Below are 17,950 nucleotides of genomic sequence, written 5' to 3' on the forward strand. Positions count from 1 at the left end.
GGCTTATTGATCCATACGAGGCAGCCTTATTTACATCCAACCATTATCAGCCATACAGCTCTTCAATCTACTGTAAATTTAAACAACAGGAAATAGAGTAAATAATTTCTTTAATCTGTGTATCCCATTTGTAACACCTAAGGATAAAAATATGATGAACATATTTTTTTCTCAAGTGCATGATTATTTTATTATTAAGGACTTCATATTGTATAATTATATGTGGTGATATAATTTAAACACTGTGATATGTACCTGCATGCTAAACAGTATCGTGCCAAGGAAATTTATTTACTTCAATAAAAAATTCCTGCGACTACCTGGGGTGTAATTTTATTATTTATCTTTATTAATTTCTATTACATGTACAAGTGTATAATTATTCCAAAAATATTCCATAATCCACATCACAGGTTAACAACAACTTTGGATGTGTGGGGGAAATATTCTATGAATGTTGCTTCAGCTGCATCTGTGAATATTATCTTTACTATAAAAATATTAACTAAACATATAAAGCAATAAGATAAAACATCCCCATATATAAATACTTTCTCTCTGGTCACATAAAATAAACCTAAGAATGTGCCAATATGTATTGTTATCTATGGGCGAGGTAAATATGTAATAAGAATCAATTGGAGCAAACAGAACAGACAGTTGGGGTAACCTCACTACTACAAAGAAAATAAAAAGATCGAAGTGCCCGGCCATAAGAACTTAGAACATTGAAATGGCGACATTATAAGAATTGTGTTTGTTTAGAATAATTCGAAGGATCGAGGCTTTTGAATGTTGCCGGTGGTGACAACAGTGATGCTCTTAAATTTTCATGAAAAAAATGTTTTCATATAAGGTTCATATTACCGTGACGCCATCCACTCGGGACCCTAGAATTGTTGTGTCCTATCTCGGAGGGATCTCAAGTCACACTCTGACACTCTTCTGTTTAGGATTTTATGTCCACGTTAATGATGATAAAACAAGAGATGTACTCATCGCTAGACTGAGTGAGCCTTGACAGGGATACTTATTTCATTATATACACGAGGTAGCCAGTGATGAAAGATATGATAAGGAGGAACACGGCCACCTTGGCCAACTTCTCCAGCTGTTCTACGGACAAACTGGGTGACCAGCGGCAGCGGCCCCGCAGACCCACGAATTCGTCATCGACAAATGAATCCGACTTTCCAAAAGGCTTCACCTGGGTCTTCTTGGCCTGGCTGAAGAGCCGATTGTCGATCAGTATATGAAATATGATGACCAGGAAAGTGATGCCCACGCAGAATAACAACCAGATGTCCACCATCTTGAAGTATGACGTCTTGGGGAGTGAAGAAGATGCCTGGAAGGGGAAGATGCATTATACTTCTCTGTGTCATTATAAGTATTTATGAATATTGAAGGAATAGAAACGCAGCGTCTTAATACTTAATATTAATGAATCAATAACATCTTGGAATCATTTACATAAATTTTAATCATGCAGATAACACTTAGTCACATATATAGGGTCACCTGGGCGAAGAGTGTTGCTAGAACAAGAAGAGCGGTGAGGGCGACCATCACACGCACGTCAAAGATGGAGGTTCTGAAGAAGAGGGTGAGGTAACTAATGATCATGAGGATGAGGGACGGGATGTAGATAGTAAGGATGGAGTTCCCGTACAGCCGCGTCATTGGCACACGAACCCGAGCCTCACCTGGCATGTATTCCTTCTCCAACAGAACTTTCACATCCCCGATCTGTGACAAACACGAGTTGGTTACTAAAACACTCTCTTGTTCTCCCTAAATTCTCACACACAGACACACACATGGACTTACCTTGTATTCGTTCAGCACTTGACTCCCCAAGTACACAACAACAGAGTCCGGGTGGACGTCGAGGAAGGACACTTGGCCAGACACAATCTGGAGGTGAATGTCACAATGCTGGCTGTCAAAAGGGTAGAGTGTGAGGTCAAACTGGCAGGCGTACTTTGTACTGTACTTCCTGCTCACCGATAAGGGGTTCTCCTCTCCCGAGTATATGTCCACTGTGGGAACAATGGGAAGGACTTAGTAAGTACTGTTTGCATTGTAACAGAAAAGAATATTTGAAAATAGTGTCGTAAGAGAAACATTGCAAACTAATCATCACGTTGAGTGTGATCTACTTAAAAGAAAAAGAACTTCTTAAGGTCTGATGCCTAATGGATGGTTTCTAACCTTCGCCAGCAGCGCCTTCGTCCCTCCACAAGGGTTTGGTCAGCCTCTTGACAAGTGTGGTGGCGTCAAAGGCCAACAGTGACTGATCGATGGTGTCTGTATTGAGGAGCTTCACCAGTGGTGACCACAGCTTCATCATAGTGTCAAGACGCGGGCTGTTGAGACTATCATTCGACTTTAAATTATAATATTGAAGTCTGTTATCATACCAACTCATCTCTATTTCATAAGATAATTTCATGGCCATCTCCACAGTCTGAACATCTATGGACTTGACGATAACCTTTATCACAACCGGCAGCTTGGAGTCCTCCTTTCCCGGCACCCTCGGAGGCAGGTGTTGATGGTAGTCTTTAGGAAATAAGATAAGTTCACAATCCAATTCGTCGCTTTGATCTCGACAGTCGTATTTCAGGTCACAGCGGTAGTGGTGTGGGATGCAGGTGCCGTCATCACATGTATAATGCTGGTAGAGACAAGGTGTGAGGAGCATACGACGTCGACCACCGGTGACTTGGCCGCACACCTCTCGCTCCAACTGCCACCACCTACGTCCCATTGGAAACTCGGGATCAAAGGCTTCCATCCTGGCGATATTGTAGCCTTGTACGGTGTCCACATAGATCCATGTCCCATTCTCTTTCTTAATGTGGTATGATCCGTAACTCCTGAAAATCAGTCCACCATATTCCTCCTGGTACGCAACAAAGTATACGTTACGCAATTCTGGTTCACATGTTCCGAGAAAGGAAAATCTCTGAGGCTGCGTAAAGGTGCATAATGCGCACCTGTACCAGGCGCAGTCATCATCAATCAGCCCGTCTTTTCGCACTGCAGCGCAGTTTTCATATCGGTAACCATTAGGTTCATCTGGTGACCAGTAAGAGGTATTATCGACTAATTTACTGTCATAAGAAGCCACCCAAACATTTTCTTCCTTCTTGTCGTTAAGTGGACTCCAGATATACACTGGACAATGGTCAGTTTCAGGCCACATTGTCTCCGACAGTTGGTACAAGAACTGGGCTTCCTGCAGGCTGGTGACGTGCGGCAGATGAGTGCCCAATGCTTCACATAGGTATTGGGCCGTGGGGTCCGTGACATCTGGGAACCAAAAGTAGATATTTCCTTCTTCCTGCTCACAAAACTGACCCAGAGGCATGTCATAAGTAGAGATGTTTTGGAGATCCCAACCTTCCTCCCACGAGATGAAGTTTCCCGTAGGATCAATCTGACAGTGAGCCATCTTCTGGATGTCCTCGTCACTCAATACCCGGTCCCAGATATTAACCTGTAGACGTATAGATTATGAATAATGTCTGATGATACTTTGAGGGAATAGACTAACATGGTACTGTACATAACAAAATTAGGCATCCAGACATTTAGTCATTACTCACACACATATTGGCATAATGATAATGCAGATGATGTATGATTAAGATGGTGGAGTAAATATGACAAACAATTTTCAATAAATAAAACACGACAGGGAAAGATGAAACAATGTCGTCGTCTGACCTGTTGACCGAGGTGTCTCCTTGCCAAAGAACAAATTTGTGTGAAGTTAAATGATTTGAACTACTTGAGGTTAGGTTGGGAGTCATGGGTATTAATGAATCTTGAAAGGGACAAGTTCCGCAAAAAGGAATTTCCTAACTGTCCATCGGTAAAGAAGGACCTGACTCCAAGGTTCATTATATAGTTTGTCATGGTAAGACTTGAAGTAAGGGTGATGCCTAAAATATCAATTATATGTAATGCTAGGATGATGCCGTTGAAAAAATAAATAAATTGAATGCACAATATATTACATGTTACTATATGATATGTCTTTTGATTTAGTAGTATTGAAGGGGCCCATATTGTCTGGCATTAGAAATCTTATCTTGTGAGACGAACTATAAATATGGAGGATCTTCGGAGGGTTGAGCCATTTGGTTACAAGTGATTAGAGTTCTCAGGAACCCAAACAAACACAGTATGTAAAAGGCGCATAAAGAAACGAATCATAAATTCCCGAATTCAAAATGATAAATTATGTACTGTACATACCTGGGATATGTCTCCACTGTAGCTCTCCTCGGAGGCCCGCCCGTTGCCGAGTACCACATTGTCGCCAAAGGCTGGTCGGTTGACATTGTAGGTAGTGTTCCTCACCATTTGCCCGTTCAGGAAGGCCCTGATCACGTAGGTTAGGTGGTTATGGGTAAAGCAAAGATGGTACCACCTGCAAACATACAACTTGTTAAATTAATCAACATTAGGTTTCTGATGGATAGATCAACCAGTATAAAACTCAATATACCCGCGGGCTAACCGTCGCTTAAGATAATGAAACATCAATAAATTGGCTAATTTTCGTTGATAATTATGAGCACCTAGTCACTGTCTTAACCAGGTTGATTTAAATACTAAAAGAGGCATAAATCAACATGGAGAGTGAAAAGTGTTCTAACAGTTTTATAATTTGCTTATAAAAATGATCATATAATTTCAAACTCCATTCATCAAAGATAAACGTAGAGCAGTTACCTAATATAAGGATTGCTATCTAAATGAATATAAAGCATATTAACTAATTATCTCTTTTCCATATTAACAAAACTATATGAATAACAGACGTCATGAAAACTTCCAGACTGGGGAAGTTGTCATGGTAACTGGCGTCAGGTGAGGCTAGATACCTTCAGGTCGTTATAAAGCGACTATAATATAGTTTATACTTTAGTTTATTACCACACTAAATAATAAAGTTGTAATATGTTGTGTAACTTCCATATATGGTTTTACAACGTAGGGAGATGCTGAAACGAAATTTTAATACGAAACTATATTAAAAAATGAAAGCCCTTTTAACTCCTGTTGATATCAATGTAAATAAAAAATATTTCCTCTGTTGACGTCACACCCAGCATTAAGGAGACTGAACTTTGCCGTATGACTGTATTCTTAACTTTCTTTATTACACCAAAAATCGACCAGTAAACACAGTCAAGATCTTCTCCATTGTTGAGCAGTAAGAACAATAACACTGAACAAATAAGAACAGGAGTTGATCTTTAATGATATTCATCTTATTTATTGGTAACTAGTGCGATTAGACTCCGGCATCCTTCTGGTACTGATGGGAGAAGTGAAGAGAACTCACCTGTGGGTCCAGAGCTGCTGGTCAAGAGGGACGAAGTGCCAGGTGTGAGAGATGGAGATCCTCACCTTGTCCACCCACACCTCTGCCCAGTATGTTCATTAATTAGTGTTTCTGCATACTTATAAAAAACTTAAACAATTTTGATCCTTACATGTACAATTTCTCTCTCTCTCTCTCTCTCTCTCTCTCTCTACCTGATATTTTATCTATGGAAGGATATCATTTAATGTTGTCGGCAGAATATCGATGCACTCTTTAATATTTTACCGAAAAGTAAGAATTTAATTTTTATTTCCATTTGAAGTTAATAATGTTACAAGAATTTTCTCCCCAAGATGTAATTACCACAAACAATCAGCTGATAATCTTACACCAAAACTAAGACTCCTACCTAAGAGAGTCTCAATACAGCTCACCTCCTCTCATCATCCAGTACCGGCGATCAACACTGTCGTACATGAAGAAGAGTGTGCCCCGCTGGTGAAGGAAGAATATCTTGAATCTGACGCAGAAGGTAAAGGAGTAAAGGTGGTCGGATCTCCCATGGTCGCCAGCGTACACAGCTCTCGTCTCCATTGTCTCTTGTCCGTCTTCCTGGAACCTCATCACCGTCACGCCCTCAACACACACTGCAGATCCGAGTCATCATGAATAAAACACCTTCATCAGATCGGGGTTAACACGTCACCACCATGTTATCGACAACACGCCGTTGAAAAAGCATCATTAAGACACTTTATCAATATGTCAAGGAAAGTTCGATAGCAATAATAACCTTCAATTAGCAACACAGGAAGTATTGACAAGAATATCCGAAAATCTTCTTATTCGACAAAGAATCAGGTGTTAATTAATGGAGGTTATCGGAGATGGCTGGATGACACCTGCCATGATAGTGGTGTGCAGTATAATAAGACCACCCTCTTTTCATTCCTTTTATCATCATTATTTGTTTATTCTTCTCCCTTCCGACAAAAGTTCTATAATGAGTTAATCAAAGCGAGTGAGTTATTCCATTTATAATAACAGCATTTCACCCAGATCAAAATAAATGAAAACAGTGCTATACCCCGAGGCGGTCTTCTATATGTTGTGTGTATCATCTCATTAGACACTGTACCAACTTTCATAATGCTCACATGAGGGGGTTCACACACACATACATACATACACACACACACACACGCACACACACACACACACACACACACACACACACACACACACACACACACACACACACACACACACACACACACACACACACACACACACACACGCGCGCGCACACACACACACACACAAAATACAATCATACTTCTCAGAATACGTGGTAGTTGTTTATGGTGAAGGTAGAATATAATGTAATATTCTTAGCCGCTGAAATACTAAGCTAGAGTCTTTGTGGGAGCCATAACACTACACTAATGTTTCAGTCATCGGTGAGAGAGTATCCTTCATATGTCGTTTTAATATTTGATAACACTATTACCTTTCTCCTGATGCACATACATAACAACCATACTGTCAATAACATGTACATCTCGTCAATCACCATCTAGACTGAACCCATCGTGAACTAGCAATGACTTGTGGTAAGATGATCCACTAGTCTACACTCTAGCAATATCTAATAGTAAAGTGGCTCATAATTCAATTATTGCACCGAATAATGCTAACGCTAAGGACTACAAAAGAGCTAAAATACCTAACCTAACCTAACCTAAGCTAACTTAACTTAACCAAACGTAAACTAATCACTTTATATATACAGTCTATATATCTTTTCTTCCTGCTCCAAATTTCCTCCTACTTTACCTTCTTTTCGCCACCAACAAACATATTCTGCGGCTAAAAGAAAATAATCAAGGATTCTAAATGCATTCAGTGTAGGTAAGATGCTTAAAAAAATATAAACTTAGAAAAATAGAAGATGCATTGATATGGCTACATCTAACTGTGAACACAAAAGTAACCTGGAAATAAAAATTTGGAATTATAGACCTGTTGCATCAGGGTTGGGGTCAGTAAAAGGTAAATTCACAGATCTATTAAGGGAAGGATTTGTCTTCATTCATGTGCTAGACTTGGGAACTCATTTCCTGGTACTGTATTATAATTACGTTGGGTTAGGAAGTTGTTTGCTTCGCTCTTCGTATCAATAATTTTATCGAAAATTATTATTACTAACATTAACTGACTTTCTCAAGATGTTCCAAGTCTTCCAACACCTATGTGTGTATATGTGTGTGTGTGTGTGTGTGTGTGTGTGTGTGTGTGTGTGTGTGTGTGTGTGGACTACCATAAGCAAGCGTGTGTGATCTCCAATAGTAAATCGCAGCTGCTACTCTATTTTGCATTCAAGAACACAGTGTTTTCATCATAACGTTAGTGCATGGATCTCTCAGTATGGCTCCGAGTAAATCTGAACGTTAGAAACTCATGACAAAATAAACAATAGAGAAATACAATGAGATCGTTGACATTCCGCTCCACTATTTTTTTTTTTTTACTGAATCATTTAAAATTTATTTTATAACTTATACACTAAAACGCAATGTCGCTGGGTTGTAATTTAGAATTCGTATTCGCACCTTGTTAACAGCGCGGAGTCAACACTGCCATTGCCTAATTTATTACTTACAGTCTGTGTCCCGACACAATGTGACTCAAGATAATGTTCATTGATTTTAATTTCAAGAAGCTGACTTTGCAAATTCAATATAATGTGTTTGGCGACTTCTGAAAGCTGAAAAAAGCAAACACTGCCTGGAGTCATAATATAAGTTATAGCATAAGAGCATAATTCTTGTTAATTGTTGCTGGTTCAAGTTTCTTAATTGAACGTTATTTGACACAGTCACTCTACTTACCTTGTCTAGATACTTCTAATCTTGACAACAGTTCTTTCAGGACTTGATAATATATGGCGAGCAATTCAATGTCAGAGAAAAGAAATGGTTAATATTCCGTATAGTGACCATTCACAGAAGTAAACCCCCCCCCCACCAAAAAAAAAAAAAATTAAAAATATATATATATATATATATATATATATATATATATATATATATATATATATATATATATATATATATATATATATATATATATATATATATATATATATATATATATATATATATATATATATATATATATATATATATATATATATATATATATATATATATATATATATATATATATATATATATATATATATATATATATATATATATATATATATATATATATATAATAGCGTTTCCGGCGAATATTTACAGTTTTCGGGTTATTATCACGTTTTTTTTATTCCATTTAAGAAAGTACAAGTTTGCAGGTATAATTTTTGTTTACTTCTAACTCAGCCAATCAGCTTAAGTCGTATCTACGTCACGTGAATTTGAATTAGTGGGAAGATGGCTTCTCTCTGTGCTCTTTGGAAATTGGCGATTAATTCAACGAGTTTTTGAGACATCTTTAGGTCTCATGGTGTTCTCCTTGGTTCAGTTGTGTTCAAGGTGCAATTCAATCTATCTGTATTATCTAGATCGCCACGCTGCCGTACCTATATCCAATGTGGTTTTTGGCGTACGGCTGCCGTACCTATATCCAATGTGGTTTTTGGCGTACGGCTGCCGTACCTATATCCAGTGTGGTTTTTGGCGTATGGCTGCCGTACCTATATCCAGTGTGGTTTTTGGCGTACGGCTGCCGTACCTATATCCAGTGTGGTTTTTGGCGCACGGCTGCCGTACCTATATCCAGTGTGGTTTTTGGCGTATGGCTGCCGTACCTATATCCACTCAGTAATAATTATCTGCCGAAGAAATTGTCAGTCATCTGGTCTTCAATAGGCGCGGGTCGCTCATACAGTACAATGCCCACTAATGTAGATCGATGTTTCTCTGTTACAGTGAGTGAATGAATCGTAATCTACAATGAACAATTGAAAAAAGTCTCATTCTGCTTTTATAGCTGCACTACATTTGTGTTTTAGCTTTAATAATACTGAAGAATTTTCTCTAAGAATATTCAACTTCGGCAAAATATTCTTAAAATTAAACACAAATTAAGAACCTTTAAGTTTTGGAAAAACTTTTGTCGTTTTAGTTAGTTAATAATCGCACATGTTCAAAGATTTATTAAGTTTATTGTTATCTTATTGTGTCAACAAACTTCTGCTTTCGAAAATTTCATTTACAATTTTGGACTTAGATTCACAAAGGTTTTTACGACGAACTGAAGATGTAAAAAGGTATCTCACTTACTGAGTAAAGATAGACCAGCAGTATAGTATTAAAATTAAACTGATAATTAAGATAGGTTCTTTACCTTAAGTCGACCAGTTAGGTGTGTGTTTACAGCTTCAGTTACAAGCCTTTATGGATGATGATCTCATGATCGTTTTCCTGAAAGTTGCGCCACAAGAAAACAAAATATTAAACATTATGACGTTAGAAGATCAGCCTTCAGTTTCAGTGGAGTAAGTATCACCGAAAGTTGTTATTGTAAATATTAAAAGTTTTTGTCATACGAAACTAAATGGTGACAATCAATTTGTACAGTTTTAATTACAAGTCAGTCAGTTTTTTAATAGAAAACATACTTTGTCACGTAACATCAGATCACTTGTTTCATCAAGTGGAATTGACATTCTGGACCCGACTGCATGAATAACCAATATAAATGTTCATGATTTTGAGTGCAGTATAGTTATGATCTGGTCCTTCAACCCAAGAAGTACCAATGTTGTAGCGATATTGGTGAGACTACAGGAGTGTTTTCCATACGGCAAAAGTCAAGGCAACACCCACGTCAAGAGAGCCAGAAGGACAAATGGTTACAGTGGATAGAAAGCCTCCCAAACGACCATTGTGGAAGGTAAAACAAAAATATCCTGTCGCAGCCATGCCGATTCATGCATCACAGTCAAGACAATATATAATCAGTAGTCTTTTCTAAACCCGATATATCGAGAAACAAACATTGGACAACGCCGTCACTGAGGAAATTTATATTAAAGGTTCACTACGCGGAACAAGACGACTTCGAGAACAGCAAATCGCGTTAAAGTAATGATATAAACTTACAGAATACATCGAAAAATGTATTCCAATAACTTTTCTTTTTTTTATTTCCAGATGACTTGCTATGGGCAAAATGTTAAGCAAATCTTTTACGTCCCCAGAACACCAGATGCTCTCTTATATGAAAAATACTTTGGTCATGATAAACTTAAGAAACTGAATCTCCAATAAGAGAGGTATAGTATAGAGCTTCGAAGTGGAATATTGAACACCTGTTAAACGTATTTCTGTCGGGAGATACTGAAAAGAAGGTGCAGAACCCACGTCCTGGCCTACCCAACATTAGGCCCAAGCCCACCCTTCTGTGAGGGAGATAACAAGATACAGGATTACTACACACAGGGTATAACATAATATCTGCATGAACGGAGGGGAAAGTATTGCTGAGTAGATCTACATTGAAACATTATTACCTCAAGTTCACATTTAAATGGGTATTGACACTGGCCCTCCTAGCTGTCCTACTACTAATCATTACTTTATCTAAACAAAGTCCTATCCCATTATTTTCTAGGTGACTGATAGAGTAATAATTTAGACAACCGACTCCTGAGAAGGAAGTACGCGAAATATGGCGTCGCCAAAGTGTGCATAGGCAGTATTTACAAGTGAAAAACAAAAGTATGAAAGTTACAATTCCTCCACTTTTTTCATATTCCGAATCTAGAGGAAAACTGTTTTCTTCTATATATTTTTGTCAAAAGTTCCTCCTTCTCTCAAGTCGGTTGTGTAAAATAGTAAGGTACAGTAAAATCTTTATTTGCACTTTTCCAAAGACTGCCATCATAGGAAAGAATATTCAAGTGTTCATTTGTTGAGTTTGTAGTCTAATGATAAAGCAATACCGAATTTTCTGTTCTTTTAAAACCTACATTTATCTTAATTTTGGATGTCATTGCACTTATGATGAGATATATTTCGAATTTTATTTAATAGATAAAAATAACAAAGGTGTGGTAATTTTCCTCATGGGCAAAAGGCACCAAGACGTATTTGATATTGATGAAACAATAAAGAAGTCAACATTACCGTATAGGAAGAGGACGGAAGTGAGAGCCGCCAACAGCAGTCTTGGGTCCACCATAGTGTTTGACACGGGTGGACGCAACAGCTACAGGTAGGTGGCACGACGATGTCTCAGCCCCACCGTCCGCTCTCACCCCTCACCTCTAAGACACTCCATCTACGCCTGCGTAAGGACCTCCTCTAATGTGTCTCGTGACTCACCTGCCTCAACAAATGGTTTGAGTTAGACAGTACACGGTTTCTTTATGAGGTCTTGTGCACGTGCCAATTCGATACGCTGTAATGTGAATTCAAACATTCATTATTAAAGAAGAGAAGAAAAAAACCCGCCAACCATTGTGATATTAATTTACACTGGTTTTATTCGAGAAACTCAGAAGAAAAAAATATTCTCTCTCTCTCTCTCTCTCTCTCTCTCTCTCTCTCTCTCTCTCTCTCTCTCTCTCTCTTGAGATACTTAACGGCGACTTAAGTGAAACATATATTTTTTTACCGTACAAGAATCATTTCCATTAAGTTATGGCAATAATATTTTTTTATCTCTTCGGCAAAAACTACAGTGATTTTTTTAGGTTTAATCGGTGATTATCTATTTAGTGTGTGTGTGTGCGTGTGTGTGTGTGTGTGTGAATAATGAGTAGATCTTTCTCCTCTAGTAGGACACTAAACGCTACTTCCAACGATCCTTCGGTTCTTTTCACCCATACCTAACCTAACCTAACCTAGCCTAACCTAACCTTGCTTATGTTATTATGTACTCGTATATGATAAAGAGCAACGGACCGAGGACTGAGTCTTGTAACGTTTCCTCAGTCTAGTCGGATTTTATACCGTAATATATAGACCCTCTGTTTCCTCATGCTGAATCAATCCAGTCACATTTAAAGTTACTTAAAATCCCATTGACTTCCCTGGCACCCACTCTTACATTTAAGTCTCAAATAACTGTGACTTATTACATCTCTCAGTTCAGTCATTCACTCCAGGTGCTCATATAACCTTTAAACTTTATGATATTCTAAAATCTGACACAGGCTTAGAATTCACGTTTTTCAGGTACGAATTCCTAATGAAATGCTGAAAAAATGTGTAGCCCCGACCTCCAGTGAAGTCTAGAGGCAGGTGAGAAATGAAGATGCATTATGGAAGCAGCTTGTAGACGTGTAGATGGAATGATCATGATGGATCCTCTTCTACGGTAAAGGTATTTTGCTGTCTACTATATCATCAGCTTAAAGTGGTACTGATAGTGTGATATATCCTGACAGCGAGAGTGAGTGAATAAAGATTTTTTCTCAACCCTCTTGTCGTGAAAATTAACACTGCGCTACTTCAGGTTTTTGTTATTGAAAGGAATTTGTTGTGATACCAAGCGAACTAATATAACAGTTCAGCTTGGTGATGGACTCAGTAATGAAAGTAAAACTCCATAAAAATGTGAAAATGAGTTTTATTTTTTAATTGGACTGAACCTTACATATCTAGTGAACCCCATTGTTACCCACGGCCACTTACAGATGCCAACAGGCCCCACTGACAGACTGTACCACCTGTTTTGGTTCTCTACATTGATCCAATACCTATTAATGAACACTAAAGGGCATATGATGTAGCCGACACTGGATAAGACATTATATGATCTGTTTCTCTACATTCAGCTATAAATTATTTTACATAACTAATATTTACTTTGAAAGACGATATTTGATTTTGTATAATGCCTTATATATGAAGCGCCAACTCGGCTCTTTTGTTACCGTGTGGAAACTACTGCACCTGTACTACAAACCTAAATATGTACCCATATTCTTTTAATATCTGATTCTGATAATATATTCTTGAAATATTTTATATGTATGTTGATGACATACAGGTTACAACTATCGAAATAGGGCAATGGCAGTGGCGGCTCATGCATAGGGCTGCAGAGCTGCAGTCCCCCCAGACACTCACTGCCAGGCGTATGATTCCTTTAGAGAGACAGCTGAATAATACACTACCAACAAATATATCATTTTATATGTTATTTAATTATTTTCAATACGTTGCTAAGTGAATTTTCATTAAAATCAGACCAAAATTTAAGTTACTTTCATAGTTGCTGTCAATGCTGTACGATTCATGTCTGTTATTAATTGGCGGCGCCGCCGCACCACTTCTGGAGACAATGAGCTGCACTTGAAGCAGCTCAGTCTCGTACAACGTGTTTACATTGAGTGTGGACGGTGTGGTTAAATCGTGCTTTCTTTAATTACCCTTTGACCATGGAAAATCTAGTGAAGTATTTGCAAAACATCAACTTTTCCCAGCTGACATTAAATGAAAAGACTGAAATCAAAGCAAGAGGAAGACCTACACCAGTTTTATCCATTACTTTTAGTGAATAATTTTCCAGTGTATACCAAAAATTTCCCTAGTAATGAACTTGAACAAGCAGTTGCAGCATATCCCATGCTTGTAAAAGACAAATTGAGAACTGAACTTACTGTACTGTACACAAGAGAAGATTTGTGTAAATCAGAAAGTCTCATAGACTTGTTGGAGATGATGAATGACAATAATCTACAGTCAACATTTTCAGACACTGTCAAGTTGCTGAAAATTTTAATAACAACTCCAATGACAACGGCAGAAGCAGAAAGGTGCTTTTCAACTTTGAAGAGAATTAAAACTTTTTTGCGCAGTACCATGGTGAATGACAGACTGTCTGCTTTAGCAGTGATATCCATTGAAAATAAAATGATAACAGAAATAAAGGATTTTAATGAAATAGTAATAAACAATTTTGCTACATCGAAGAGCAGACACGCCGACTTTATTTTCAATTAATACTGGTCCATCACCACCTTCTACCACCAACACTACTACCATGCCCTGGGAATTCGTGGACATCAACTACAACTCATACCTGAGGTAGGTCAAATTTGTGTATCCTACTGTTGTGTGAGGCTTGCAGTCCCTCCATTTTATTTTTCACGAGCCGCCACTGGGCAATGGAGTTGAGCGTACACCACATCTTTAACCAATAACATTGCACCTCTTCCCTGATTAAATTCACGAATATTTCTCGACTACAGTATGTATGTTCAAGAGTCCAATCACATTACCAAATACATATCGGAACTCATATCTGTAATAAAGAAAGGAGACGAAGAACTCGATGGACAAACAGGATAATGGAGTTCAATTGTCATGGCATTAGACGGCTCATTCTTAAGGTTCATGGCACTAATAATTAATAATAAGTAGAATGCCCCTCTAATTCGGATCACTACAGGGTTATATGGTCAAAAGAATGATATCCTAGACTTTAGTTAAACTTGATGAAGAATGACATTTGTTGTTTGCTTTCTTGTGAATCATGTATGTAGATCAATAAGAAAAAACAAACATGAATTCATAACCTCGTTTGATGTCACATATTGTTTATATTTGTCTTTTCTCAAATGTCAGGTGCCTTAATTGCCTTAATTCGGTCGTCTGTCACAAATAATGTCAGGAACAGTGGTGTGGTCATGGACGAGTGAGGTCAAACGGCGAGAGAAGACTGCTAACATAACATACAGAACACTTAACTCGACCTTTTGGCCCATGTGAAGCAACCCTTACTTCACCGTGCGTGTGTGTGTGGGTGTGTGCGTATTTCATATATAGACAATATAATTTACGGAGGACTTTCAATAAAAAAACTAATCTTTGAGAAATTTCTTCAGCCTCTCGTGGGTAATGTGTGACCTGACGATACATCTGCCATTCCCATCACTAGATCTGTGTGTTGAGGAACTAGAAGAAGCTGTTTGTTGTCCTTCGGTGTCTGTTAATGCACCATATCCCTTAAAATCTTTGTGGTCAGCGTACCATGGTGTGTTACACTAAGAGCAGTCAGCTAAGTACAGTATTTCTCAGTTGTTAGGCGTCTTTTTAGTGAGAGGTTTGTGCTAGGAGGATCATTTAGGATGTAACTAGTGGTCTTGAGGGACTATAGGACATTTGATTTAGGTGAAGGTGTTCTTGATGAAGCAGTTAAACAAGTAATTTCCTCGTGGTCACAAAGTCACAGGGAAGAAAGAAAAACAAGAATATTCTTCACGTGAATTTATTTTCATCAACTGCGCAAAGTAAATTACATAAACAATATTACACAATATTAATTTATTTTGCAGTTGGAGAAAGTAGCAGATTGTACGTACTGGAACGTAACATAGGACAAAGCATATTTAAGTGAAGTAAAGATTATCCGACACATCACTGAGGGAAGTAACTACCAGTGTCGTGAGGGTCATGTACGGTACTGTGAGGCCAGAGTTGACGTCAGGAAGTAACTATTATGGGAGCAGCTGAGACGTCATACACCCATCTTGTATACGTTACAAGTTGATATAATCTATAACAGATGGAAAGTTGAAATAAGATAATATAATTTTTTAAAAAGTAGCAAATAGTGACATATACAAATTTGTATACACTACGCAATGTTAATGGTGTTAATGAAACTAGGCAATATTTGTATTAAACTTGTGAGAAATATTGCAAAGTTTTTATGTTGATTATTGTGGACGTACAAAGGTGGCAACATCAAACATCATTTAGAGAGTAATGGCCTCTAGTACTGTGGTGCGGGCAGTAATGGTCATCACACCCACACAGTTAAAGGCAGAAACTTTTTTCCCTGAACTCATTAATTGTCTCCTGAACATGGCTCTTAGGGTTGTTTCTTGTGATGATAACATGAGTGTTACCATCCTGATACCAGTGCTAAGCTGACACATAACTACGGTATTTTATTTCTGTAGGAAATTTAGAGGAAGCTCTTGAAGGCCTAGTGTTGGAGGAAACAAACTGGCATCCGTCCAATATTTAACCGAAAATTTATTAACCGATATTGCTGGCCAAGATTTGTTATCATCGAATATATATATCCGGCAAAAGCGTAGACAAATAAAAACAATAACGAGTACACACCTTTATGAGTATAGCAATAACTTGAGACGCCATTCCGTCGTTTTCATGAGAAAGGAGAAATACTTTTTCACAGAATATATATTGTTGTTATTGTTTAATTTGTATCTTTTAAATCTCGTGCGTCTGGAGGAACGGGTGAAAATTTTGCGGAAGGACACTAAGAAATAGGAAATCAAAGGATCCAGTTAGATGTTAAATAAATGAAACTTAGTAGGCAAATCTTTATGACTCTTCAAGTATTGTGGTGTCAAAAGTAGACTATTTACTCTGACAGTACAGGGGTCACTGATACTATTTGTCGATTTACGTGGAGGGAAGTGAGCTGTGACGTCACGGATGGAAAAAAGTTAGAGGAGAAGAGTGACTCTTCCATATACATGTTCATAAAAGGTGTTAAAAATAGCCTCCGTCCTGAAAGTCGCCAATCTTGGTTTACTGAAAATAAAAGCCTCTTCAATAATGAGCTGGATGAACCTAAATAGGAACCTTTAACGTACTATGTACACGAGATATCCAATGATGAAACAAATGATGAGGAGGAACACAGAAGCCTTAGCCAGTAACACCATTTGTTCCACCGATATATTGGGTGACCAGCGAAAGCGTCCCCGCAGACCCACGGATTCGTCATCGACAAATGAATCCGACTTTCCAAAAGGCTTCACCTGGGTCTTCTTGGCCTGGCTGAAGAGCCGATTGTCGATCAGTATATGAAATATGATGACCAGGAAAGTGATTCCCACGCAGAATAACAACCAGATGTCCACCATCTTGAAGTATGACGTCTTGGGGAGTGAAGAAGATGCCTGGAAGGTGAAGATGCATTATACTTCTCTGTGTCATTATAAGTATTTATGAATATTGAAGGAATAGAAACGCAGCGTCTTAATACTTAATATTAATGAATCAATAACATTTTAGAATAATTTACATAAATTTTAATCATGCAGATAACACTTAGTCACATATATAGGGTCACCTGGGCGAAGAGTGTTGCTAGAACAAGAAGAGCGGTGAGGGCGACCATCACACGCACGTCAAAGATGGAGGTTCTGAAGAAGAGGGTGAGGTAACTAATGATCATGAGGATGAGGGACGGGATGTAGATAGTAAGGATGGAGTTCCCGTACAGCCGCGTCATTGGCACACGAACCCGAGCCTCACCTGGCATGTATTCCTTCTCCAACAGAACTTTCACATCCCCGATCTGTGACAAACACGAGTTGGTTACTAAAATAATCTCTTGTTCTCCCTAAATTCTCACACACAGACACACACATGGACTTACCTTGTATTCGTTCAGCACTTGACTCCCCAAGTACACAACAACAGAGTCCGGGTGGACGTCGAGGAAGGACACTTGGCCAGACACAATCTGGAGGTGAATGTCACAATGCTGGCTGTCAAAAGGGTAGAGTGTGAGGTCAAACTGGCAGGCGTACTTTGTACTGTACTTCCTGCTCACCGATAAGGGGTTCTCCTCTCCCGAGTATATGTCCACTGT

At 38.3% G+C, this 17,950-nt stretch overlaps 1 protein-coding gene across 1 annotated transcript in view; it reads right to left on the minus strand.

Moving 5' to 3' along the window:
• Positions 1–317: 317 nt before the first annotated feature.
• The window catches only part of LOC121865778, a 33,791-nt gene continuing 16,158 nt past the window's right edge, over positions 318–17,950 (minus strand). Inside the window, exons 6-15 of the mRNA XM_042365339.1 lie at positions 17,735–17,946; positions 17,426–17,653; positions 16,937–17,252; positions 5,782–5,994; positions 5,366–5,447; positions 4,270–4,444; positions 2,215–3,505; positions 1,831–2,042; positions 1,522–1,749; positions 318–1,348 (exon numbers count right to left, since the gene is read on the minus strand). Coding sequence (XP_042221273.1) covers positions 1,031–1,348; positions 1,522–1,749; positions 1,831–2,042; positions 2,215–3,505; positions 4,270–4,444; positions 5,366–5,447; positions 5,782–5,994; positions 16,937–17,252; positions 17,426–17,653; positions 17,735–17,946 — 3,275 coding nt within the window. The 3' untranslated portion in view covers positions 318–1,030. The remainder of the gene's footprint in view (positions 1,349–1,521; positions 1,750–1,830; positions 2,043–2,214; positions 3,506–4,269; positions 4,445–5,365; positions 5,448–5,781; positions 5,995–16,936; positions 17,253–17,425; positions 17,654–17,734; positions 17,947–17,950) is intronic.

Source organism: Homarus americanus, unplaced genomic scaffold (genome assembly GCF_018991925.1).
Source record: "Homarus americanus isolate GMGI-L3 unplaced genomic scaffold, GMGI_Hamer_2.0 scaffold13495, whole genome shotgun sequence".
NCBI lineage: Eukaryota > Metazoa > Arthropoda > Malacostraca > Decapoda > Nephropidae > Homarus > Homarus americanus.